The sequence below is a fragment of the Stenella coeruleoalba genome (genome assembly GCF_951394435.1).
Source record: "Stenella coeruleoalba genome assembly, chromosome: 14".
NCBI classification, from domain to species: domain Eukaryota; kingdom Metazoa; phylum Chordata; class Mammalia; order Artiodactyla; family Delphinidae; genus Stenella; species Stenella coeruleoalba.
This window is the reverse complement of record NC_137160.1, coordinates 57,890,058-57,916,866: the sequence shown is the minus strand read 5'-3', so window position 1 is coordinate 57,916,866 and position 26,809 is coordinate 57,890,058. Positions and strand designations below refer to the sequence as shown.

The window sequence follows — 26,809 nt, the reverse complement described above, 5'->3', positions numbered from 1 at the left end:
ACATATGTTAACATTTCACTCTGGATTCTGAATAAGGGTCTAGGAGCTTAGCTTCTCTAAAAATCACATGATTCTAAAGATAATTCCAACCATTTGTTTCAACAGAACTGAGAATTTGTAATCCTTCGTTCTCTTTTATCCTTACAACAGAATGCAAATATAGAATGTTTGTGAAATAAGGAATTGCTTTCCCTCCTCGCAACAAATGCTTAGTACTCCTGAGTCTCTTCCCTGAATGAGTAAGTTTGGGGGATAGGTACCAAAAATGTTCTACTCCTCTTTACGTCAACAGCTGTGATTAAAAGTGGTAACAGTAATAATGCAGCTAGCAATTATCAGGTGCTTCCTTGGTGTCGGATGCTAGTCTAAGCAGCTGAAGCAGGCTGCCCAAGGTCTCATGGTAGGAAATGGTGTAAGTGATGAACAGCGTCTGGCAGTCTGACCCCAAGCCTGAGTAACTGGCAAGTACACTTTATACTGGCTACTCACTTTAATAAAATAAAATGGGCAGGCCCCAAAAGAAATTACAATGGACACCCAGCTTCAGTGTTGAAGAGTAACAGGGACAGGTGTGTAATGGAGCCCATGGAAGCCTCAGTTGCTGGATCCTTTGGGGGTTTTGTTTGTTTGTTTGTTTTTTGTTTTTAATGGGAAGCTGACGTCCAGATTTATACCTGAAGCTTCTTGATTTTGAAATGTTGCCACTTATTTCAAGCTTTTTTCTAAAAATCCTATTGGTCTGAAAGGTCAAGGGCTACATTCTCAAGGCAGGCTCTTCATCTCATTTCTCTTTGTATCACTAATGCCTATTGCGTTTCTGGCACATAGTAGGTACAAATACGTTGACATACTGTTAAAAATCCTTCCATTTTATCTTGGCCATTTGGTAGGAATTCATTAATTTATTGAGCTACTACAGTGGGCAGACACTACTCTGGGCACTTGGGATACAATAGTGAAGAAAAGAGAATAGTAAAGAGAGAGAGAGAGAGAGAGAGAGAGACTATATTTTAGTGGAAAAAATAGGCCAAAAAAAAAATCAAAAGCACATGAAGTTAGATGAAATATGTGGGCTTGGAAAATAAGGAGATGGCTTGCTTTGAAATGAAACTATGCTACTCAGAGCTAAAGAAAGATGATACTTAGAAAGTCAGATACAACAGCCCATGCTTCCTAGTGCCATACTGGTCACTACTCCACAAATACATTACACATACGTAAGCAATTTAAAGGAAAGGGTATTCTTGAAAGAGAGAGTGCTCTCTTCATAAGTGGAACAATACAATCTTGCTCCTTGGCTTGAAAGGGAGTATTGATCAGTAGTTAGTGAGTCAAAGGTTAATAACTCAGGCCTGATTACTTCTGTTACCAGACGCATGATTGATAGTGTCCTCGGGCTCCCTGTAAATACAGGAACCTCTTTTTGATCGCTGTTACTGAGAACCAAGGAATTAAGCTCTTCTCTCACAATTTAGTTGTAGGGGGCGGGGGTCGTCTATCTCCTGCATCAGAGGGTGAGTAGCACGAAGGCTCCCATACAGAGGGTACAGGGCAGTCACCAAAAATGCAAACTTGGAGCAACATAAATCTAATTGGTAACTGTATGGTAAAACACTATGATAGGCAACTCTTTTGCTCTCGTATATTATTATTCCACGAGACCACATGCTGAGTTAATGGAACTTCTCCAGTTTGCTATGGAAAGGGATATAATTTCGGATTGCCCAAATGGCACAATCTGGCTCTTGCTCCCGGACAGCTGCAGGGAGCTACAGACAGGACAGCTACACCAGGACCATCTAAAAACGCACAAACCTGGCCCCCACTTCTCACCAAATCACGTATATCTATTTAGTTACTCATAATAGGAGTAACTATAGTCAAGGATCATGTTTAGAAAAGAAAACACTCCAAAGACAAACGCAAGTTTGTATCTTCAAGTAGCCTTTAAAATAATGTGCACAGCTCTTAAAACTGGAAGAAAAATGTTATTTTCTCATTGTCTGTATATAAAAATTAGATTTCACTCATGCTACTCTTTTAGGAAGAAACAATATTTTCTTTGTTAGCCAAGCCCAACACAGATCTCATGCCAATGCAGTTTGCTCTTCGCATGGATGCTAGCCAAGAGGATATTTCTTGAAATAAAGTCACAATCTGTTGAAAGCCTTGCAAGTCAATTAAATTAGGAAACAAGTAATCTTTATCACATAACTAAAGATAAAAGTATGAGGAAAAAATGACTGAAAATAAACATGCAAAAAGCACACTACTCAAATCTCCCTACTCGTAAAGAAAACCATTTGTCAATGGATCCATTGCAGATAGTCACATTTAAACAAATAATACTTCTCCTAAATATGTGTCAGATATCAAATCATCTCACTTAGTGTAATATTTTTGTCCACAGAAGGAAACTTCCTAACGGTCTAACATTTTCGTTTAGTTAATAGAAGTCTCATTGGCCTTGATCTTGCATCAAATAGATGAACACTGATAGACTGACTAACATTAATTAATTAACATAGATATTAAATCTAAAATGCACATAGTGAGAAGCCTTCAAACCTCTTTTGATCCAAAGGAAAATTATAATTGCATTTATAGACAGAGTCAACATTAGCAATAATAGTGACACCAATGTTTACAATTGGAAGGTTTTTTTAAATCTAGAAATAAAATTGTTTTTAAAAGTCTACTGAGATTTCCTTTTTGGAGACTCTCCAGCTGCGCTTTAGCTCCTGTGAAATGCATTTACTAAATACATTCTCGATAGTGTCTGAGAATTAAGATAATATATTTTACTTTTTTTTTTCATTTTCCCCTTCTGTTTCATTTAAAAAATTTTTTTTAATTCTCCAATATCTCAATAGGTGAATTTGGCAGACATCAGGCATATGCCTATTATCAGCAAGTTGTACCAAGAATGCAACTCCGCTGCTAACCTCTCCTAGCCATCGTCTTTAGCCATTGCCGGCTGAGACTTCCCATCAAGGACAAATACAAAGAACGGGAGGCTCACTCATCCAGTCCTCCAAAACTTGAAACAACAATCAAGCGACGGTGGTCCTACGCTCCGGCGGAAAACCCAGCTGCATATGAACCCCCCACCCCCACCCCAGCCCAGGAGACCTCTGCCCCTTCGGCGCGGTGGGTTACCTGCTGCCTGGGTGGCTGGCGGCGGCCCGGGGCGCGCAGCGCGGCTCGGAGCTGGGCGGCTGGGGGCGCGCGTACGAGTGGTAGGCGGTCAGCACCACGCCGCCCGAGTCCTCTACTTCCATCGTCAGCCGCGCATGTCTCCCCTCCGGCCCGAGAACAAAGGCGGGGACCAGCATGGGCCAGCGCACCGGACCGGTCACCGGCGGGGAGGCGCGGCCCGTCCGGCTCCCAGGGCAGAGGGGCTCCTCCCGCCGCTGGGCTGTCAGGGGCGCGGGCAGGCCGCCCCGCCCGCCGGCCGCCGATTAGCCCGGATTCAAATACACGCCCACCAGGCCCCCTGGGGTGGGGTGGGGCGGGGAGGGCGAGGCGGGGCGTCGGGGTGCAGGCGGCCGAGGACGGGGTAAGTGGGGTGTGGGATCCCTGCGTCTAGAAAACTGGAAACCCGCCGCGATGCTTAGGGGCTCGGGCTGGCTGCTCTAGTAAAGTTTTGCTTGCTTTGTTTCTTTTCCTGTTCCTTTTCTCAACCCCCAGCCCCACCCCTTCAAACGGGAGGCTTGTCCCATGGCTAGGAACATTTCCTGCTGGGCAGCCCGAAGTCAGAGAAAGAAAGGGCGCCTGGGGAGCCCCGGCTGAGAAGCAGAGGGGCCGGCTCCAACGTGCGCGGGCTGGCGAGGAAAGGAAGAAGAGGCGACGCCGTCTCATTGAAAGCCTCCACATCAAAAACCGAAGAACCGGGTCACGTTGCTGTTTACTTAGTCCAGTTCCAGTCAACGTGATTTCCTTGCGGGCAGGTAATGCCCTCTTACGACAAGCAGGACACTTCCCTCCCTCACCCTCGGTGCCCCAACCATCAGGGTCTTACCTCACTCCCACATCCCTTTCGTCCTCCCCATGCCGCTCAAATTCACATCCTGCTTTCAGCTGGCCTGCAAATTAGACTTGATCGCTCTGGGAAGAGAGCCTGTTATTCCCAGAGGGCTTTATTGAGGGAGGATCTGGGGTCTGGCAGGGAGGTGGATAAAAGGGGGCATAGTCAGACATCTGGGGTCTGAAGTACGTCTTTACCTCCATCAGACTAACAGCACATATGGAAAGAACATTCTTTTAGCCAATGAAAAAGAGAAGCAGTAGAATGCTACATAGAGGCCCACCCCGACAAGGCATTCTACCTTCTGCCTCTTACGCTCAGCTGGGAGCAGGCGGACTGGAAGGAGAACTGAGTTCACCCCTCGCTGAGGGGTGACCTGGATCCTGCTATTAACATCTCAGAATCTGTTTCTGTATCTGTGAAACGGGGAGAAGAATATTCTTCTCGTGGGGTCAAAAGCATCAAGTACATGCTAGCTCTCAAGAAATGTTGATTCCCTCTGCTGCTTCCTTCACATTCATCAAGAAAGAAGGCATTTGTTTTCACTGCACTTCCAGAGATTGGGAAAGCAAAAAAAAAAAAAAAAAAAAAATTCATCCAAAATGCTTTTTAGAAAATGTTTTGTTGACTAAAAGGGTGGGATAATAATAACATTTACTAAAATACTTACTCGCTGTGTGTTGGATCCTATACATTAGCTCTTTAAACAACTCTGTAAGGTAGGTAGTATTATTATCTCAATTTTCTGAATAAACAAACTTGGGAAGCATCAGTGTATGGATTGGGCACAAAGAATGCTTCATTCTCCAAAAATTGCAGCTACAAAGAGGCATCTGTTTACCGACTGTGTTCAATGCCAAATACATTGAAACTAAGAGAATACTTTCTTAAAATATGAAATAAAGAAATAGTATAAGTATTGATACACGTCCAGAATGCCTCATCTAAAACCTTGGAATGGGATATGTTTTAGAATTTATAAATATTTTTTACTTTTAAAAGGTAATTTGGTGCATGCACCATTTAACATAGAACACCTCCTGTCCAGTGTGATTTGGGACAGAACCCTGTATTCAAATATATTATTCCTTCAGCAAATAAATGGACCCTAAGTGGGATAAATAAAGTCTGTTAATACCCTTACATTTATGAAGGTCAGGTTTGTCACCACACAAGTTTTGACACTAAACTTTTAAAAACGTGTAATTTTACAGCTTTTTGAATTTTGGAATCACCATAAGGAATTATAGTAGTGGAACCTTTTCTGGGCATGGAATTTCTCCTTGGCATTTTCTGTTTGTTTGTTTCTGAACTACAGACTCACAATTTTAAATACCTGCAGGGTACTTCCTTGAAAATATTTTTTCCATAACTCATGTGCAATGTTGCAGAGCTCTCCCTCATGCCAGCTGCAGCGGCTCTCCGCTTTCTCTTGAGTGTTCATATTTTAGACACCCTGGAGTCCCTTGGGGTCCTCGCTCCAAACAGTGATCACATCTGTCATTTTTTTCTCATTCTTTCAATTCTATTCCCACCACCACTGTCCTTGTTCTAGCGTCACCGTCTCTTTCCTGGGTGAAAGTGAGCTTCCCTGGACACAGGTTACCTTCAATCACCTTCCTCTTCAACCCTCCCCGACATTCAAAGTGCTGGGAAAGTGATTTCCCTAAAACATAGGACCTCCCCTCTTCAAAAACCCTCAGTTGTAACCCACTTGCTACAAAATTAAGTCCAAGTTCCTTAGAATAGGTTCTCATTAATCTGTTTTGGTCACCTACTACTTTTTTACTCCCAAGTCTCCGTGGCCCACTTACACCAGCCTGTCTTGCATTCTTACCTTTGCCTTTGCTCTTCTCTGTCCTTTCCTGTCTGGAAATCCTCAAAACCCCCTACCTACCCCCACGAAGCCTTCTCAGGTGTTCCAAACCAAAGGAACCCCTCCTTCTGCCCTCCTGAGGAAACTGCTCTTTCTCCTGCAGTGGGGACCACCCCACTCTGCCCTACAGTGAAAGCACAGTCAGCCAGAGCCCTGTGTGCGCTGAGCTCACGCCTGGCTCCTGTGCACTCATCACACGGGGCTAACAGGGCAGAGTGGTGTTTCCCACCAAGCCCAGATGTGGCCACAAAATCTCAGAATGGAGCCCACAGCAGCAAGGTAGATTTGAGATGAAACTATGCTAGGATTGTATTACTATTTTCCAAAACATTAGTGTCTTTTCCTAAGTTGTAAGCTATTGAAAGTGCTAGTGTCACATTTTTATCTTTACATCCCAGAGCCCATGTTTTGCAGAGTTGGCACTCAGTAAGGAATCTTGTTGAGTGAATATATGAGTCAATGAATGAAATAGTGAATGAGATAGCCCTCTTGAGTGCGATAGTTGCAATTTTCAGGGTAGCCAAGGAATTATTATAAATGATTCATTTATAATAATTCTCTATGGCACTGCAAACTAATAAAAAGTTTCACATGTATGTATTAATATTTTTTGAGTGTGGATATACGTTGTTGACTTAATAAACGACAACTCTTTAAGCATTCGTGAGTTTTCAAGTTTCATAAATGTGGTAGAGAGCATGTATTAGATTTTATAGAATACACTGTACAAGATATTCACCTTTTGCCCTTCAGATCCACTTGCCACCCTCATGCCCCGGCTTGGTGCCAGTGGCTCACTTTATGGTCTGCATCTGTGAGCTCTCTTGCCTCTGGCTTCAGATAGGGTGCGATCAAAGAGAGGCTCCAGCAGAAGATCTAGAGGGAGACGGAAAAACCAGGTTGGGTATTTATTTCCCAGGCTTCTTCTCTATTTTGCTGCCAGCTGGTTCCTTCTACCCAAGGCCAGAGCTCCTAACTGCAGCCTTCTCCCATGCTGCTCTCTCTGGATTCCCGTAACTCTACCTCCATCTGGCCCTTCATGCCTAGGGGTGGTAACAGCTTCTGCTTCATCACGTAATCCCTCCTTCTGCCCTCCTGCAACATCCCTGTTGTTCCTTCACCCCACCCACACCTTTACAGACAGTCCTTTTAATAAACTCTGCTCATTTACCTGGGCTGAGTACCCCATCCCTTCCTGCCAAGACCCTGGCTGATAGGTATCCCCTTGAGATCTGGGCAGTACCCTGTGAGCAAAAGCATTAGCACATCTGCAGTCAACTGTGCGAGGACTCACACTATGAGGGATAGGTACACACGATAAATAAACTCATGTCAGTTCAGGTGCTGTGTCGCCAAATAAGTTCAGGTCTGAAAGAGTTTTACAGTCAAATGAGTTAAGAAAAGGCTTCCACAGCCACATAGCACAGGGAGATCAGCTCGGTGCTTTGTGACCGCCTGGAGGGGTGGGATGGGGAGGGTGGGAGGGAGGGAGACACAAAAGGGAAGAGATATGGAACATATGTATATGTATAACTGGCTCGCTTTGTTGTGAAGCAGAAACTAACACACCATTGTAAGGCAATTATACTCCGATAAAGATGTAAAAAAAAAAGAAAAAGCTTCCAGATTTGACAGCTTTTTGGATTTCGGAATTACAGATATGGGATTGTGGACCTGGTAGCATTTGCTTACATTTTGTGGCTTGCTGGGAACCACTGGGCTGGGGGATGACAGCCCAAGACTGTGACCGCTGACTCGGCGGTGAACAGGGACCCTGGGAAAGATTCTCCATCTGGGAACTGGGCTGATAGATTGCCCTTATGGTAGACAGTAGACATTCAGTGCACAGAAATAGCATTTTCAGTTTACTTAGACTAGGGGCAACAGTAGAGGGAAAATTCTCGTTTGCTGCACTGCACCGCTCTGGTGGTCACTGCAGTGCCCAGCAGTGGACTGAGAACAGGAGACCTGGGTGTCAGCACCAACTCTGCCACAACAGAACACCCGGACCTGAGCAAGCTTGAACTGCAGACCTGTTTCCTCACATGTAAGAGAAATAAAACAGCCCACATTTACTGAGTACTTACCATGTGCCTGGTTCTGTTCTAGGCATCAGAACACCAATCATGAAACACTCACAGCAGCCTACTGAGATAAATATTGTTAGCATCTTCATTTTACAGTTGAAGAAACTGGCTTTAGTAACTTGCCCAAGGTCACCCAGGCTAGGACATACCAAAGCTAGGGTTCAAACCCAAGGAGTCTGGCTCCCTGAATCCAGGCTCGTAAGTATTATAGTTCTCTTTCATAAAACGTTTGTTGAGATTCAAAGCCCATTCCTCCTTTATAATATAATGAGATGGGTAGGATTTATGCTTCTTTGTGGCAACTTTCCATAAACCTGTTTAAAACATTGGAGGATAGATATCACTAGCATATAATAATGACAATGAAAATGTAATAAATGAAGAAGGAATTACACGTATTTTCAATGCACAATAATAAGGAGTTCAAAGTTTATGTTTTATTTATATATATATATATATGTGTGTGTGTATATATATATATATATATATATACACATATAGGTATATGCAGTTCACTAATTGCTCTAAGAATGTGTTGAAGGTTAATTCAGTATTTCATTCTGCCTTGTAAATTTGTCAGTGGAATCACATATATAAGGTATTAAAGGGTAGTGACATACGTGATCTACAGGTGCACAAAGACTCTGCACTTTCCAAATAAACAGAGGAGGCAGAGTGGTAGACCAAAGAGGGTCAGACAGAGTTGAGTTTGAGTTTGAATTCTGAATTTGCTACCTACTCTCTGTGTTAATTTTTCCCTGTTTTAATTTCTTAATTTGAAAAGTGGGGTATCTCCTCCAAGAGTTGAATAGCATCTTGAGAACACCAGTCATGGTGCTAAACATATCATAGATGCTCAGCACATGTGGGTTCCCTTCTCTCTTGTTCACTATCCCCTGTCCCCTGTCCTCTACCTCAGCCTTTACAGAAGCATCATTTGAGTTCTACCTTCAAGACTAAACAACCTGATCTTCAGAATTCCAAAGGTGTTTCAGAACCTATACTGAGGGATGAGTCAGACTTAATTCACATAATGAAGCTTACCTGAGAAAGCCTCACAAACTCTGGGACCCAAGTGTAAGTGACACGGCAGTAAGTATTATGTAGTATGTAGATATTCCAGCATATTCAACCCCACCAGGAAAGGCAAGAAAACAGGGCATTTATGCAAAAGCTTAACATGGACAAAAGAAAAGTGTCTCTTGTGGCTTTGGCTGCTTATCTGCTAGGATAATGGTTTAGGACCAGAAAAGGAAAACAGCTGTAGCTGCAGGAGTCTTTGTAGCCGCTGCCTGCCATCCTCTCAGCAAGAGGGTTTGAAGTTTCATAGTTACCGGCCCTATCTTGCAGGAAATGAAGGCACAGTTCTTACCTACCTAGAGAAACATGTGCATTCTGTCAAACTCCACCTTACATACATTCACCACTTCCCCCAAATGCTCTAGAAAGGCTGGGTAAAATTAGGGGGAATTAATGCAAAATTTCATTTATGTAAAGAGAAAATACTTTAATGAAACAACTATTTTAAAAGTATTTAGAAAGTAATGAGTAAATTCTTCATCATTGAGTCAGCTGATAAATCTTGAATTTCTACCCTGAAATAGTTTTTAAAACTTACTGGCACTAATTAAATTATACAAATTTATTTTCTGAGTGCTCTCAAGAGGACACAGAATTTTTAGACTACTCTGATTTTCCTATTGTTCTCTTAGCATAAAGATTAAAAGATCTTTAAAAAGATTTTAGGGCCTATTTTCCTTCAGTAATTGTTCTGAGTTCTATGATCAGTTTGGTAATCAGGTTAAGCAGACTATGTCACCATGAGAGCCTGTCAGCCAGGTCAAGACTTGTGTTTTTTATGTGATGGACATAACTGAGCCACTAAAGTGACATAACTGAGTGACTTAGGTGACTTTTACAAATAAACTGAATCATTATTGATTGGAAATGAATCACTACTAATAGAGCCAGGCAGACTGGTGGAAGGGAACAGACATGAAGTTACTGTCCAAAAAGATCTGCATTATGGAATACTTTCTACAGTGCCATGCTTTGCAGTTATACAAAGGCTATATCCATCCATCCATCCATCCACCCTAAGAACCTACAATCATCATTAGCACCTATAATGCTAAGCACTAAGAATATAAAAATGATTAAGAGTTTGAAAGCACAGTCCCTGCAAGGGGTAGAGGCGGGGGATGGAGAGTAGGTCATCACAGAACCCAGAGGAGGTAATGCTAGAGATAGGTCTTAAAAGATAAATAACAATCGGCCAGCTCAGGAGTAGGTGAGTGCAGTTGCAGGGGATGAGAAAAAGAGCAATTCCAGAGAGATAATAGACTGAATAAGAGGCCCAAAGAAAAGAAACAATTTGGCACATACAGGAAAGTAACTTTAGTTTAGCTTTGCTGGAGAATAAAGTGTAAAGGAGAGAAGGCTAGAGATGAAGCTAAATTACAGAGGCCAGGCACTGGGGGGATCTGAATGCTGAGTGAGAAGTTCAAATGGGAAATCCACTGTAGGTTCCCAACAGCACAGAACCAAGGTCTACTTGTGCTTGTAGATGGTCCTTCCTGGGTTCTGCGCAGTGTGGTCTTAACTCTTCTGAGTTACATCTCCTGTGCTTCCCAGCCTCCTTTAGAGAAGAGTATACACTGAAGCCTGGGAAAGAAGAAAGCCAATTATAAATGTCCAGATGCTAGGCTCCAGATAGAATCCTAAGACAAAGTCCAGATGGATTTCAAACAGTTGTTGAGAAGAACTTTAATAAATTATGTAAGTGCCTCAGAGGGGAAGCTGAGGAAAGGGATCTATCAACCCCCTCTCTATGTTACTAGCTCAATCTTAGAGATAAGCTACCTGATTCATTCAGTCACCCTGGGCAGTACAGATCACCTGACCTGGAAAGTGATGGAATAAGGATACTAGGTTTCCACTGAGTTGGCGAAGAAAGAACACAACAGTGAGATGCTTAGGGAGAGATGTGGCATGTAGGGCTACCAACAGGGAGGGAAGATTTATTATGAGAGTTCTTTGGTTGCAAACCACAAAAACATTTCTGATTCTGAAACAAGGAAGAATGTTTTAGAAGGGTCATGGGAATATCACAGGATTGTGAAGGTCAAGCTGAAAACAAGACTTGGGGCAGGAATGAGAACATAATCTTGCCAGAATACAGTCTTGCCTCGGTGCTTCTTATAAAATTAACCAATTTTAACTTTTCTCCCATCCTTGCTTCATTCTTCTCAGGATACAGACTTCCAGAACATTGCATCAGATTGTCTGTGCTTCAGCTGCATGCTTACCTTCCACTTGGCAGTCCTTGGGTGTTAAAAGTAATGGTCTGGTGACATGGCCTTCAGGGACCCCGTTGCCTTCTGTAAGGGTCATGGGTGGTAAAAATATCCAATAGCTGAGAAAGGAAGGGGTTTCACAGAGTGAGATAAAGAAAGAACACACCTGCCCACTGTGCAGTTTTGTCTAGATGTGGCAAAGGTTGGGAGGGGGGTCTTATTTCCTGAAGTTTACAGTCAAATGGACCTGTGATTTTGTGATGAGAATAGCAAGGTTCAAATCCATATTGACAAGTCAGTCCTCAAATAGGTCCCAAATTACATCATTCATTAAGATTTACATGACCTGAACTGAGTCACCTGAATCCATAGAAGAATAATTGAAAGTATAATTTTAAAGTAAGTTAATCATGGATGGTTAAAGGATGGTAGAAAGAAGGCAGCGTTTGAAGCAGGACAGACATGCCAGTACACCCTATTTCTTCCATTTAGTGCCATAAGACTATAAGCCTTTATTTAATCTCTTTGGTATCTGATTTTTCTCATCTGTAAAATGAGATAGCATTTAACATACAGCATTGTTGGCCAGGATTTAGAAAGGATAACTTGTAGGATCACTGCATACATAATGTTCAATAAACATAGGTTCCTTTTATTATGCTATGCTTCCAAGACACTGTTATTTTTCCTTCTACTTTGTTAGCAGTACCTATTTGAGCTTCCAAGGGAATTCAATAAACTCTAGCCACCATTGCTAGTCTTATAGCAAAGACATTTCAATATACTCCAAAGACTATAAATATTTCTTCAGAAAGGGTCATGACTGTAACAGAGCCATCCTTTGAAACTGAGCAGGCATAGGCAGATAGTGAGAACTTGATGTTTATCAGTTGAAACATTATTCAGTGATGTACCTAGTTATTATTATCATCCAGTTCAAAAAATTCACAGAAAGCCTGACTGCCTTGGCATCACTAGGCCAGAATACTGGCATGGCCTCTGAAGAGGAAGTCTTGACTCACAGCACTGGCATTCCAGATCAGTCATTTCTGGTTGGGCTCTCAGAAGGCTGCTAGCAGACTTAGTATAGCATCTGGTACAAAGTAGGCTTATATAACTACTTAATGAATAAGAAGCCCTGGTCTACTCAATCCTTGCTTTCTACATCTGCAAATATAAGGTGAAATTACAGGACTGCTACCTTACTGTGCCTTTCTCAAAAGAGTGGGAGGACTCGAAAGTCTTAGGACAGCAGTGCAATGGACCACAAAAGTAGAGAATGGGATGCTGTGTAACTTATCCCCTGCAGTTGTGGGATGCAGCCCTGTTAGAATGGCTTTAAGACAGGCGGGTCAGGCTAAATTAAATACTAGTTGTAGTAATAAAACTTGTGTTGAAGGGAGAGGACAGTTCTGATCTCTGCTCTGTCACCTGCCAGCCATGAGATGATATGCATACACAACACTTATTCATATTTCTTCCTGAGCCCTTCCTTTCAGGAATCACCCTAAGTGCCTTCATACAAGGAACTCTCCTCAGGCCTTGTGGTTTGGATTGAGCATACCTAGCCCTCCTTCCTCACTCCCCTGGGACCTCTGCCAGATCTTCATAACAAGAATTTTTTCATTCTCTGTAAGGATAGTGCAGCCCTGCAGTTGCAAATAGCCATCTTACTACCACAAAGCTTCTCTGATATATCTTGAAGCCAAGGAGAAGCAGAGATGCTGGGGTGATTTTGAACCTCTTTCCTAGGCACGTCTGAAGCAAATACTACTGCCTTTTCTTGTGCAGCTTAAGCTAGTGTGAGTTGGGTTCTTATCACTTGCAACCACAGAATAAGAACAGCCAGCATTCACGTGGCATTTAGTAAATGCCACGTGTTACGTTAGGCACTTGACTCTCAGTTTCATGTGGTAGCACTATTATTATCATCCTCTCCATTTTGAGAGGGGAAATGGGAGCCCAGAGAGGTTAACTCATCCAAGGTCACAGATCTAGAAAGAGATACAGTTGGGATTCAACCCAGGTAATCTGGCACCAGGGTCTAGAAAATTAGCAACATCACCATGCTGCCTCTTAACTGCCCAAACAAATATTGTGAACTTGGGCAAGGAATTCACCATCTCTAAGCCTCCAACATAAGGAGCAAATACACAACATTTTATCAGAGTGGGCTCTCAGTAAATAGTAGTGATTGTAGTGCTTGCAATTATTCACTACTTCATTCCATTTCCTTCATTCTGAGTGGTGCTTGGTGGGTGGGAATAAACGAGTTTATTACAAAACAGCTTTGAGGATTTGGGGGAAAAGTTGGGTTCTAAGAATCATGATAGTCTGTTCCCTAAAAGCAAGTAACAGTTTTGTTCATTTCCACAGCGAAAGAATGGACCATCAGTTTGGACCTGATGACTTGATTGTATCTGTCCCTGTTGCCATCACATGTAGGAATAAATGGTCACTTGAGGCCTGGCTATTTTTTAAAAATCCTCTCAAAGTGACTGAAAAGAGGCTGAAGATGATGAGATACTTGAGAAAGAATTATTATACACTTAACCACAGTGCTTCAAAGGTTTAGAATCCCTTTGTTCTGAATTCATTTCAACGTGCTAATGGTGGAAAGGGGTATATTTCCTAAAGTAGATGAAGTCCTGTTATCTACAGATCACAAATCTGATCCAAATGAAATATAATTCTAAAGGTAATTTGATTAGTAGCAATTTACCTTCAGGTAACTGCAGTCATTTAGAGTCTGCTTCTTTTATGATTTTCCCTCCCTGCAGCTTCCCCGTTCTTATTTGAATCTGTTTTCTGCAGACAAAGGACAAACTAGCCACTTCCCTCTTCTTGGCTGGTTTGCTCCCCCAGGTCCCCCTGGAGAAGAGAACTGTGCTCATTTCTGGGTACTGTCACTTGGCTGTGGGTTTTGAAGGGAAAAATCACCCTGATTTATCTCACTAAATATAAATTAAACATGTTTATAAATATATACCTTTCTTGAGATGCTATATGCCAGACACCATTCTGGGTTCTGAGGATACAAATATAGTAAAATAACACTATGAAATTTATTCATATGTTTTCTTTTTTGTATTTCCTAATATGATGTTCTTCCTATACAGCCAGAGGTTTCAAATGCTTTAGTGTGGATTCTCCACAGGTGAATCTGGAATAGACAAAAGTGCGACATGGTCTCAAGGCAAGTGGATGACACACAGAGATCAGAATTGTCCTCTCCCTTCAACACAAGTTTTATTACTACAACTATTGTTTAATTTAGCCTTACGCTCCTGTCTTCAAAGCTATTGTAACTGGGCTGCATCACACAACTCTAGGGGTATAAGTTACACAGCATCTTATTCTCTACTTTTGAGGCCCAAAGGCACTGCTCTCCTATGCTTTTGAGTTCTCCTATTTTTTAGAAGAAGTCACAGTGAAATAACAGTCCTGTAATTCCATTTTACATTTGCAGATGTAGAGACTGATAGAGGTTGTTATAGCTGGAAGAGAGAAATGGCTAACGCTTTACTTTGACTTTCAAGACTGGCTCTTGAAGGATGTTCTAGATATATTAGTCAAGAGAACTAGGCTTCCATGACTAGAGCTTGGCACTTGAGTTTCCTAAATTCTAAAAACTCCCCATTAATCTGAAAAACCAAAGTTTGGGAGACTGAATGTGGAGATTTTTAAAGCTACAGACTGTGATGTCAAGAGAAGGGCAGCACTGCTTCCACACAGAGGGGACTTGAAAACTCTATGGCTTGGGAGAGATGTCAAAGAGAGAAGAGAATTATACTCAAGAGGAACTATCCAGTCTGCCCTTTCCTGGGTTAAATCTCTGGGATGCAGGGTATCATGAGAGATAGGCTTGAGTACTAGAGGATGGAGAAGATTACATGCCATCCCCACCTGAAAGTCTGGGATGAGGCAGTCCTGCAGAGAACCTGAGATGACCCACGCCTCCCAGAAGCTATCATGGAGGGCATGGGGGAGATCAATAATCTCCCATGTTCCCCAGTAAGTATTGACTAGCAAGCTCTCAGAGGAATCATTATAGCTGAGATGAAAAGACCTTATGGTAGAGGGCCTCAGGGTTGACAGCCCAATCTGGGGAACGAAGAGTAGGTCTAGCCAGGCCACAGGAGGTCTGCAGGGCCAGTGAGATCTAAGGTGGGGTCCTAAGGAGCATGGGGGAAATGTCAGAGCTCCCGACAAGCATTGCCTTTGTGGACAGAGTGAATAAGGAGTTCCTCCAGCAGTGGGGGCAATATGGACAGCCACGCCAGCCCCTTACCGAAGAGTAAAGCAGATGATCAAAGTCTAGAGGACAGCACAAAACCCCTACAATGTTACATAAAGCCTCCTGTACCCAGACACAATCTCAGGATCAAGCAGAAGGAGAAGGAGAACCAGGGTTCCATCACCACAGAGAAGAACCGTGATGGGAAGCTGTGGCGTGAATTGACTGAGCTTAAATTCTGAATTTAGTAATTTCCTAATAAAGACTTCTTTCAGTCAGAAGATACTGAATGTCTTTGAAGTGATAGAATAGAACTAAGTTGAGTAAAGGTAGACTTTTTGTACCTCTGACTCGTGACTGTATTTGAAATGTAAAATCCACTGTATGAAGATGAATGAGATAAAATTCCTGCCTCAAGAACTTTATAATCTAGGGGTGTGTTATAAGGTGAGGTATTGAACCCAGGAGTTTTCTGCCCTATAATTTTGCATATGATTGATGTTGACATTTTATGAATAAATACATTTCATGCCTTAATTTTGCATATGATTGATGTTGACATTTTATGAATAAATACATTTCATGCTTATAAATTGGGCCTGGGGCAGGGGTGGCTAAAGTAAGAATAGAAAAAGGCTATAGGGCCAAAAGAGCTAACGTTCTACTGCAGAAATATGATGCCAATTGAGAAAAACAATTGGATGAAAGCCCGCTAAAGGACAATCTAAGTGATCACTAGGTTGAGGAAGATGCTCTATGGATAGAAATATTAATATGATAAACTAGTCAGGAAATGCAAACGCTGAGAAGGAACAGAAATGAAGTCTCTCAGTTTTTTAAAAAATACTGAAACCATCATAAACCATTATTCAATCTCACTCCAAAAAAAATTTTAAAAATGAGTTAGATAGCTCCAAGGAAGGTCTGATTTATACTGGCAATTTTCTTGACCCAGTAAACCCCACATGATATCGGAAGTGACAAGATTCCAGGTACTTTGTATTTTATGTGCTAGGGAGGTGGGCAAAGTTCATACAGTATGTTTACTGGTGTTGCCCAGGAAATATCCCAGCTGTGGAGGATCTGTTTTCAGAACAGACCCCAGTCAAGAAGGGATTTTCCTCCAACGCACCTTAAAATTAGACACTGAGAAAACCCAGATGCGATGTAGAAGAATGCTTATTCCCCAGTGAAATCCCAGGCACAGAGACACCGTCCACATGGAGGAGGCTTGGGAAAGGCTCAAAGAGCTGCAGCCTTGCCTGCACTCCTAGGTCAGACAAGAGAAAGCTTACAATTTAGGGTAGGGTTTGTCAAAAAGGTAAAAAAATGGCTTTACTTTGTACCCAAGATTTTGAAGGAAGCAGCAGACATCTTATGACAGAACGGATTTTGAATTATGGCAACAACTGGGGGCATGCAGCAGAAGAGGTGGCTGGAGCCAGCAAGGCCATTTAATCACAGTAGATAAAGCACTGTCATCAATTTCTTGGCAAGGAAGAAACAGACACTTGTATAAAAACACATTCCGCTTCCTTTATAGTTACTTTTACATGTTCTAAATTGTAAGAGGTCTTATTACAGAGTATGGGTATAGTCATTCTCAACAAATGCTTTTGATGTTTCCATAAAAATCTAAGTTAAATATGCCCGTCTGCATGGATCCCAACTGGTTATTAAAGTCAAGATTCTGGTAAGGAGTGGCAAGGACTTTTATTTTTTTGATGAGCATGCTAAATGGGCTATGCTTACTTATGCTTTTACAGCTCCTATGCTCTAAGATCTTTCCAAGCTGTACAATCTCATGGTGGTTTTGAATCTCTTGCATATCTCAGCTGGGAGATGTGATTCTCTCCATGCACTCCTTTCTAAGTCAGCATATAAAGTCCCCATACTTGTGTCAGTGATGTGCTGCAGTTGATTTGTACTGGCTCATAAAAGATGATTATTAAGATTTTAGGAATTCTGTGAGCCAGTTTTTAGACACAGCTGTTATTACATAAACTTACAGTTAAATAAGTCATATTTAAAACAAAGGTAAGAAATACTTTCTAATTATTTTATTACACTTTACTATTTTTTATGCCTTTGAGGCTACTTACATGTACTGTTCCTGTATAGTGGAAATAAAATATAATGGTGTATTTGATACACCATTTGTATTTGAGATACTGAGAATCTCTTCCCAGTTCTCCTTTCAGTGACATTATGTCTGCTGTGTGAAAGTGGCCTTGGTGAGGGGTATTTACACCAAGGGAATTAGCAAACTACTATAAATGAGGGCTTGTTTGTTGATTGCCTAGAATGTAAAAAAATGAAGGTGGAAGTGTTTATGATATAGATTAATCCTAAAATTATGCAGTATCCATAGCCATTCCATTGTAAATAACAAAAATAAATGAAGAAATATCCTTCCAGTATTCAAAAACTATTTTCTGATTCAGCAAAATGACTCATGTCATCTACAGAAGAGTGACATTCCAACTATGTCTTGATTGTTTCTCTGTTGTCTTGTTGGTTAACATAAATGCAAATATCAGTCAACATTCATGTCCAAACTACACTCATTCATCAGTTGTTACCAAAGGTTACCAAGAGATACATGGGTTAAGCAAAAAAAAATAAAAAAATAAAAGCATTTTATAAGAATCAGTGGCTGTATGGAGCTTAAAATAAAGGGCACAGTTATATTTATTATTATTTATAAATTGTGTGGTACACATCTTATATATAAAATTTATTATAAGCTTATTTATAGAACAAGTACATTCTTTTCCAGAGAGACAGCTGTCAAACACTTATCAGCATACCACTACATGTGCCTCTCTCTCATCTAGGAAAAGTGAGCTATTTGTTCGATTTTTATTTTTTTGTTAGTTTTGTTTTTACTCTTAGAGAGGACAGTTATCTCTCTTTAGTGAGAAATGTCCAATTTTATATCTCTACCTTTTGGCCCTTTGTTGTTTTCTACAGTGTCACAAGGAGCTTGGCTTAAGGGCTACTACAAGGAAAGAGAAGGCAATAATTACCTTTCTATTTTCTTTACAATTAAAATTTTATTACAGTTTAAGGATGAATATGTACACACCACATTATCTGTGCTATTCAAACGTATTCCAAAAAGTATTAGTGTGGCTTTGAAATTATTTTTATGAGTTTGAAAAGGATTTAAGTTTGTGGTGTTTGAAAGAAAATAACAGCTTATTTATTTATTTATTACTTTTTAAGAAAATGGTATGTGCAGTGGTTAAAGGCATGGACTTGAGAATAGAATACATGCATTTTAAACCCAAATTTGCAAACTGCCAACTCTGCTATCTGTTTAGATAGCCTCTCTGTACTTTAGTTTCCCCATCTATTCAATAAACATTAGAACAGAATCTACTGCATAGGGTTGTTGTGATAATTAGATGAATTGATATGTGTAAAGCACTTCACAGTGCCCGGCACACAGTAGAAGGTTTGCCATTTTCATTACCACTACTATTACTACAATTGTGGCTGCAACACAAAGTAGTCAATTCATTGACTTACAGATACTAAAGTAAACTGTACAAAGAGTACCTGATCTTAGATTCACTCTGGTGCAGAAAAATTGACTTACACAACTTTTTGATCACACAACTTTTAGTGTTAGAACCCAAAGCAGGTGCCACATCTCCTGATAATCTGTTCTCTTGTTAAGCTAAATGGTTTCTTTACGAGCTATACTTGAGGATTTATCTTAACTAGTTACCTAGTCAATTTTTTTTTTTTTTTTTTTTTTTTGCGGTACGCGGGCCTCTCACTGCTGTGGCCTCTCCCGTTGTGGAGCACAGGCTCTGGATGTGCAGGCTCAGCGGCCATGGCTCACGGGCCCAGCTGCTCCGCGGCATGTGGGATCTTCCCGGACCGGGGCACGAACCCGTGTCCCCTGCATCGGCAGGTGGACTCTCAACCACTACGCCACCAGGGAAGCCCTAACTAGTCAATTTTGAAGAGCTATATGGTTCTTTATGAAAAAGAATGCTTTTATCTAAGTGTATTAGGATGCTTTACAGCTGCACTGTCCAATATGGTAGCCACATGTGATCACTAAGCATTTGATTTGTGACTAGGGTGTTTGAGAAGTGCTGTAAGTATAAAGCACACACCGGATTTTGAAGACTTCATATGAAAATAAAATGTAAAATGATCATTAATAATTTTTACACGGGTTAAAAGTTTAAATTACAATATTTTGAATACATTGGGAAAAATAAAGTATATTATTAAAAATAATTTCACCTGTTTCGTTTTACTTAATGTGGCTTCTAGAAAACTTAAAATTATATATATGTCTCTCAAGTGTGGCTTGTATTAGATTTATATTGGACAGTCCTATATAAGATTACTCTTCATGTCTGAACTTGAAAGCTGAAAATATTGCTTTGTTTAATAAACCAGGAAGTGTTCTCTACCTTAGTTCAGCACATTATTATCCACCCAGTCATCCAAGCCAGAAATCTAAGGAGTATTGTTGATTCTTCCCTCTTCCTCTACCCCATACATAGTAATGGTTGAATCATTCTCAAATCTATGCCAATGTCACCATTCCTTCTACCAGTGCAGTCCTCACTCTTCCTTATATGGACATTGCAATAGTCTTCACACCACTCTCCCTGACCACCAGTCTTGGCTCCCCAAAGCCCACCTCCTACATTGTCAGATCACGCCACTCTCCTGAGCATGGTCCTTCTATTGGTCCCTATTATCGTGTTCACTAATGGCACATCCACCACCACCATCACCCCCTGCCCTCTGCCCCGTGGCCTGGACACTGCTTACCTGTCTCATCTCCTTTTACATGCTATATTAGAATTGATATGAAGAAACTCTTAAGTATGTACATTTTGTTAGGTATTGGGTTGTGGTGGGTGTGTGGGGAGTGGAGGAGAAGGGAGAGGAAGATCTGGGCAATGGTATGAAATGATCACTTATATTTATAAACATTAATTTTTTGAATGAAATATAAAACACAGATTCAACATCTAACTGGATGTCCTGGCCAATGCGTTAAAACAAGAGGGGAGAGCAATCTATACGGTTTTATCAGACACATCTTAATGATAATTCCTCCCATTTCCTCAGGACTGTGACCTCCTTAAATGAAATCATGTATGAAAAGAGTTTAATATAGTGACTGGGACATAGTATTCATAAGCACTTTCTATCCCTTTGCTCAAATCTCACCTCTACCAAGCATACCTCCCCCCGAATCATCATTAAGTCATTAGGTAAAAGCCCAGGAGGTGAAATACAAGCTTCCAAAAATATACATAGTTTAAGCAAGGATCACTTTCCAGGTCACAAAACCACTAATTACTGAGGAACTTAAACGTATGTTATCACATAGAACAACCTTATTTGTTGAGGATAGTGAAGAGAGAAAAAAAAGAGCCCAGCAAGCAAAGTGAGAAATAATTGGGAAAAAAGGGAAAACATGTTTCATGCCTGCTTCTTTACTGAAAAATTAAACAAACAAGAAAAAAGAAATAATGTGAAGGACCAAGTTATTTATCTCTATATTTCAAAAAGCATATACCATAATGTATGGAGCTGCCTTAGAGAATTTCAGTTAGCATTAACCTGAAACTTTCATCTTGTTGATAGGTGATTTGCTTCAGGCTAACATTCTCAATAAGTATCCTGCTCAATAACTATCTTCGTTCTGTCTAGTGAATTCTAAAAATTAAAAAGTAATTATATAAATGACTTAAATACTTATGTAAACCAATAATTATGGAAACATCATTGGCTCCATGATGAAAGTTACCATCTTTACTTTAATAATTCTTAGACTTTTTTCTTTGGAGATGTAGAGTCACTTTTTTTAAGATTATAAGAATTTTTTTATAGTCATTACCCTTGTGACTTAAAAATATCTGTATTCAGGGCTTCCCTGGTGGCACAGTGGTTGAGAATCCGCCTGCCGATGCAGGGGACACGGGTTCGTGCCCCGGTCCGGGAGGATCCCGCGTGCTGCGGAGCGGCTGGGCCCGTGGGCCATGGCCGCTGGGCCTGCGCATCCGGGGCCTGTGCTCCGCAATGGGAGAGGCCGCAACAGTGAGAGGCCCGCGTACCGCAAAAAAATATATATATATATATTTGTATTCAGACTGTTGGATTATTTGAAATACATAATTAATATTTATTTGTACTGTTACCAAAATGAAGATGCATCCACACAACTGAACTTCTCTATTATTTATTATTTAGCAGTTGGTCAAAAACAAACATTCTGATAGGTTCTGTTATGAAGTTGCCTTTATTTGTATAGAATCTGCAAGTCTGAAGAATATTTAGAATCTGTCTAATCCATCTTCAGACCCAATTTAGGAATCCCAATCATCAAGAGGTTTTCCCTTTTGCTCTCAGATCTAATTCATCAGACTTTTTTTTTTTTTTTTTTGCGGTACACGGGCCTCTCACTGTTGTGGCCTCTCCCATTGCGGAGAGGCATGTGGGATCTTCCCGGACCGGGGCACAAACCCGCATCCCCTGCCATTGGCAGGCAGACTCTCAACCACCGCGCCACCAGGGAAGCCCCATCAGACTTTTATATAATGCTTGAGAAGCCTTTAAGCTTTCTGTAAGTTCAACTACCAAAATGACAAGGCTGACTAATTACCACACTAAGAGCTGATTTCCAATGTCAAAATTCCCCACTTTCAGAGAATTCCAGCACAGGGTGGTGCTTGCTTGTAACTGGATTAAGATTACCCAAGTTTCTGGAAGACTTTGCTTGTCCTGCTCCCACTTGGGCAAGGCAAAATGAGATCAGCATTCTTTTCTGATTTTTACAATTCATGTTTTTCAATATAAAAGGTCAAAAGGATTCTGAGTTAAAATTTACAAACTATTTTTGTAAAATTACATAGTGGTGATTGCCACACTAGAAGTCTTAGCTCTTTGAGGATGCTAAAATAAAGAGACTGTGTTGCTTTGAATTTTTTCCTATACTTCCTAAACTCTTCTGTGCTTCTAACATCCCATCTCCCCATCTGCTCTCCAATCCCAATCTTAATTCAGGGAAAGGCAAACCATGGCACATGGGCCAAATCCAGACCGCCACCTGTTTTTGTAGATAAAATTCTTTGGAACACAGCCATGCTCATTTGTTTCCATATTGTCTATGGCTGCTCTCTTGCTAAAACAGGAGAACTGAGTAATTGTGACACAGATCATATGGTCTCGGCAAGCCTAAAGTATTACAATCTGGCCCTTTAAGAAAACATTTCTTGACCTTTGTCCCGGCAGTATCACTGAGTCAGTCCTCTCATACCTTTTTCCTCACAACACATATGTGGATGAACAAGTCAAGGGAACTATTCCACTTTTTCATAAACATGGCATGTACTTTCATGTCATGCAAATGTTCTGTTTTCTAGGAATACCTTCCTTCTTCACCTTAACTTTGTTGTATTCCTTCTTATCCTTAAAAACCCCATCTCTGGTGTCACTTCACTTGCAATTCTTTTCTTGACTATCCCATGAAATAAACTATTTTGTATCATCTTATTCTGTAAATGCATTTGTCAGACCTTATCTTTTAAGAATACTTTTGTGTCCACAAGTAAATCAATAAATTCATTTGGAGAGAACCGATTTCTTTACCATATTATCTTACCATACACATTCATAGTATCCATTTATTCAATTCTTCTTAAGAGTTGTTTTGATTCTTCTTCTAGTAATAGCACTTTGATGCAGAGAGAGTCTCTCATTAAACTTTGCATTTAATTGCCTCCAAATCCCCAATCCAAGACATCCCACCACTTCCCAGCTGGCCCAAAGCACAGTGCCTGGCTTACAGTGTAAGATAAATTCTAAAAGGATCAGAGATCAAATGTAAAAAATGAAATCACACAAGTACTTAAAAAATTGGGTGAATTCCTTTATAATTTGGTAGTGATAAAAAACTCCATAACTATAACTCAAAATTTAGAAGGAATAAGAGAAAACATTGGTAAACGTGATTACATAAAATCTTAAAATTAAAGACTTTATAGATAGGAAAGGTACCATAAGTAAACCAAAATGAAAAACTGAGAGAGAAATATTTGCAATTTCTATCACAGGAAAAGGGGTATTATGAATATAAAAAGATTTTCTAAACATAGAGAAGAAATAATCCAACGCCCTATTGAAAAATGAGCTAAAGATATTAACAAATTACAAAAAATGCAAATAATTCTTATATAAAAAATGCTCAACCTCATTCATAATAGAAAATGCAAATTAAGCTAGAGTCAGATATTTCTCACCTAATAAATTGACAACAATACAAAATCTGAAATACGTTCATAAAACCTTGGGGAAAAGGGATTCGGATATTGCTGGTAGGAACTGAAAATGGTACAACCCTTATGGAGGAGAATTTGGCAATTCCCAGCAACACTACACAGGCATTTATTTTCTAACTCACCAGTTTCATGTATAAAGATCTAACCAAAGAAACACTGGCAAAAATACTGAAAGACATATGTAGAAGTCTATTGTTTATGCCACTGTTTGTAATAGAAAAGACAGGAGCAACCTGAATGTTCATCAATAGCAGACTGATTGAGACCACAATGGAGAACTACACAGTTTTAATAAGGAAGGAGGGATACCTGTATATACTACTATGGAGAGATTTCCATGATATACTGTTAACTGAAAACAGCAAAGTAGAGAAAAGTACATATGGCATGTGTGTATAGCATTCTTTAAGAAATGTGGACAGGGTATGAATATATACATTTGCGTATACTTTTTTTTAAAAGGCAGATAGCCATTTTAAGTGAAGACAGAGTACGGGAGAACAAATTTAATCTCATATCTAGAAAACTGAGCAAATATGTCAATATGAAGTGATACTTTTCAGACACTCGAGAACTGGCAGCTCAGGAGTTTTATCCCTAAGAGAAAGGAAACAAGGCAAACACTGGAGGCAGTTTCCAGGTCACAGTTCAGGGAAAGGGAATCCAAACATAGCCTGGTGATTTTGATGAACTGAAGAAATAGAGATTGGAGTTTAGAGAGGCAAAGGCAGCTAGAATTTGTGAGCCAGAATACCAGAGAAGTAGCTTCATAGAGAAGCAGCCCAAAGACTTTCAGAGGGGTTCACCCCTATCCTTGGCTGAGTATTGATGTGCAAATACATGAGAAGAATTTACCCAAAGTGCCCCTGCAAAAAAAAAAAAAAAATTACTGGAAAGGAACAAGGAAATGTCCCTAGCAGTTCACAGAGAACCAGGAAAAGTTCATGTTTACACTAGCCAAACTGGAAAACCTTACAGTATGTTGAGAATCAGGTAGAATCTACAGAGGGCATTGCTTTATTAGAGGGACAAAATTAGTCCTAAACTAAGGGTTGTTTACACCTACCCTAAAAAAAAAACCTTAAAAGTAAATACGAGGGCTTCCCTGGTGGCACAGTGGTTGAGAGTCTGCCTGCCGATGCAGGGGACATGGGTTCGTGCCCTGGTCCGTGAAGATCCCACATGCCGCGGAGCAGCTAGGCCTGTGAGCCATGGCCACTGAGCCTGTGCATCCAGAGCCTGTGGTCCGCAACGGGAGAGGCCACAACAGTGAGAGGCCCGCGTACCACAAAAAAAAAAAAAATAGTAAATACGAAAGAGGACTAATTGGTTCTAAGTAAATTAGCTAAACATCAGAGCAAAATATAAACATCTTGAAAGGAATATAACAAAATCCAGCAACCAACAGCATAAAATACACAATTTCTGGCATATAATCAATAATTATGAAACACAAAAAAGCAGCAGCAAAATACGAAAAATAACCAGGATAAAAGTAAATCAATGCAAACAGAGCCAGAGACGACAGAGATAATGGAATCAGTAGATGAATCCATTAAAACAACCATTATAAATATACTCCTGATGTTCAAGAAGATAGTGGATAACATGACAACAAAGAAGAGAAATTTGAAGATATAAAAATGACCCAAATAAAACTTCTGAAGATGAAAATTACAAAGGCTGAAATTAAAAATACATTGAATGAGAATAAAAGCAGATTAGACACTGCAGAAGAAAAGACCAGTGATTAATTATAGGATTCATCCAAAATGAAACTCAGAAAAAATACTGAAAATTAATACAGCATCAGTGACCTTGGGAGTAATATTATGTGCAACTGGTGTTCAAGAAAAGGGGCCTGGAGGACAGAAAAAAATATTCCACATTTACTGAAAACTATGAATCTATAGATCCAATTATGTTCAAGGAAACTCAAAGGCAAAAGAAACACAAAGAAAGCCACATCCACACCCATCTTAATCAAGCTTCTGAAAACCAGTAATAAGGAGAAAAATCTCAAAATCAGCCAGAGAAAAAGGGCACATTACATAATGAGGAACAAGTATAATAATAATGGTATACTTTTCATGAGACACTATTCAAGCAATGAGACCATAGTTAGACATCTCTACAGTATTTAAAGAAAAAAGAAAACTTGTCAACCTAGATTTCTTTACCAAAATATCTATAAAAATGGAAGGATAACAAGTTCTTTTCCAGAAAAATAAAAGTTTAAAATATTTATCTCTAATAGACCTATACCATGAAATGTTAATAAATTTTCTCAGGCAGAAGAGAAAAATGACAACAGATAAAAAAATTAAATCAACAACAACAAAATGAAGAGTACCAAAATATGCAGGAAGTCATAAAATGTATTTTTCTCATTTTTAAACTCTTTAATAAATAACTGACTCTTTAAAGCAAAAAAATAACAACAACATATTGAAAGATGAAATAGTAGTATAATTCTTCTATTTCAGTAGTTATAATACTGCTTGAAGATAGATTATAAGTTAAAAATGATTTATTGTGAACCTCAGTAAAATCTCTAAAAAATAAAAGTAAAAGAGGCATGGTTAATAAATCAATAACAGAAACAAATTGAAATCATTAAGAAAAAGAAAACTTAGTTAATACAAAGGAAGGCAAGAAAGGAGAAAAAAAATAACAGAGCAGAAGAGACAAATAGTGATTAAGTAGTATGATAGTAGACTTAACCCTATCCGTACAGATAATTACATTAAATGTAAATGAACTAAACAGACAATAAAAAGGTAGAGATTATCAGATTGGCAAACATATGTTGCCACATTTTAAATATAAAGACACAGATAGTTTAAAGCTTACAAGATGGAAAAAGCATAATGTTCAAGCACAAATCAAAAGAAAACTAGAGTGGCTGTCAGACAGAGTATGCTGTAGGGCAAGGAATATTTCCTAGGAATAAAAAGGAATA

The 26,809-nt window shown here is 39.9% G+C and overlaps 1 protein-coding gene across 12 annotated transcripts in view; it reads right to left on the bottom strand.

Annotated features, from left to right (window-relative positions):
- Positions 1-26,809, bottom strand: part of ARHGAP28 (Rho GTPase activating protein 28) — a 189,683-nt gene that overhangs the window by 147,471 nt on the left and 15,403 nt on the right. For 4 of the 12 annotated variants that reach the window (XR_013831407.1, XM_079943286.1, XM_079943290.1 and 1 more), the window contains exon 1: positions 3,160-3,473. The exons of 1 other annotated variant lie outside the window; for it this stretch is intronic. Coding sequence is in view for 3 of the 11 variants with exons in the window: in XM_079943286.1 (XP_079799412.1) it covers positions 3,160-3,335 (176 nt within the window). In the remaining 8 variants the exon portion in view is untranslated. Of the gene's footprint in view, positions 1-3,159; positions 3,474-6,642; positions 6,780-7,990; positions 8,052-8,139; positions 10,152-10,451; positions 10,655-11,298; positions 11,385-26,809 lie in introns of those variants that run through there. 7 more of the 12 variants (XM_079943292.1, XM_079943287.1, XM_079943293.1 and 4 more) reach the window with 6 other exon arrangements.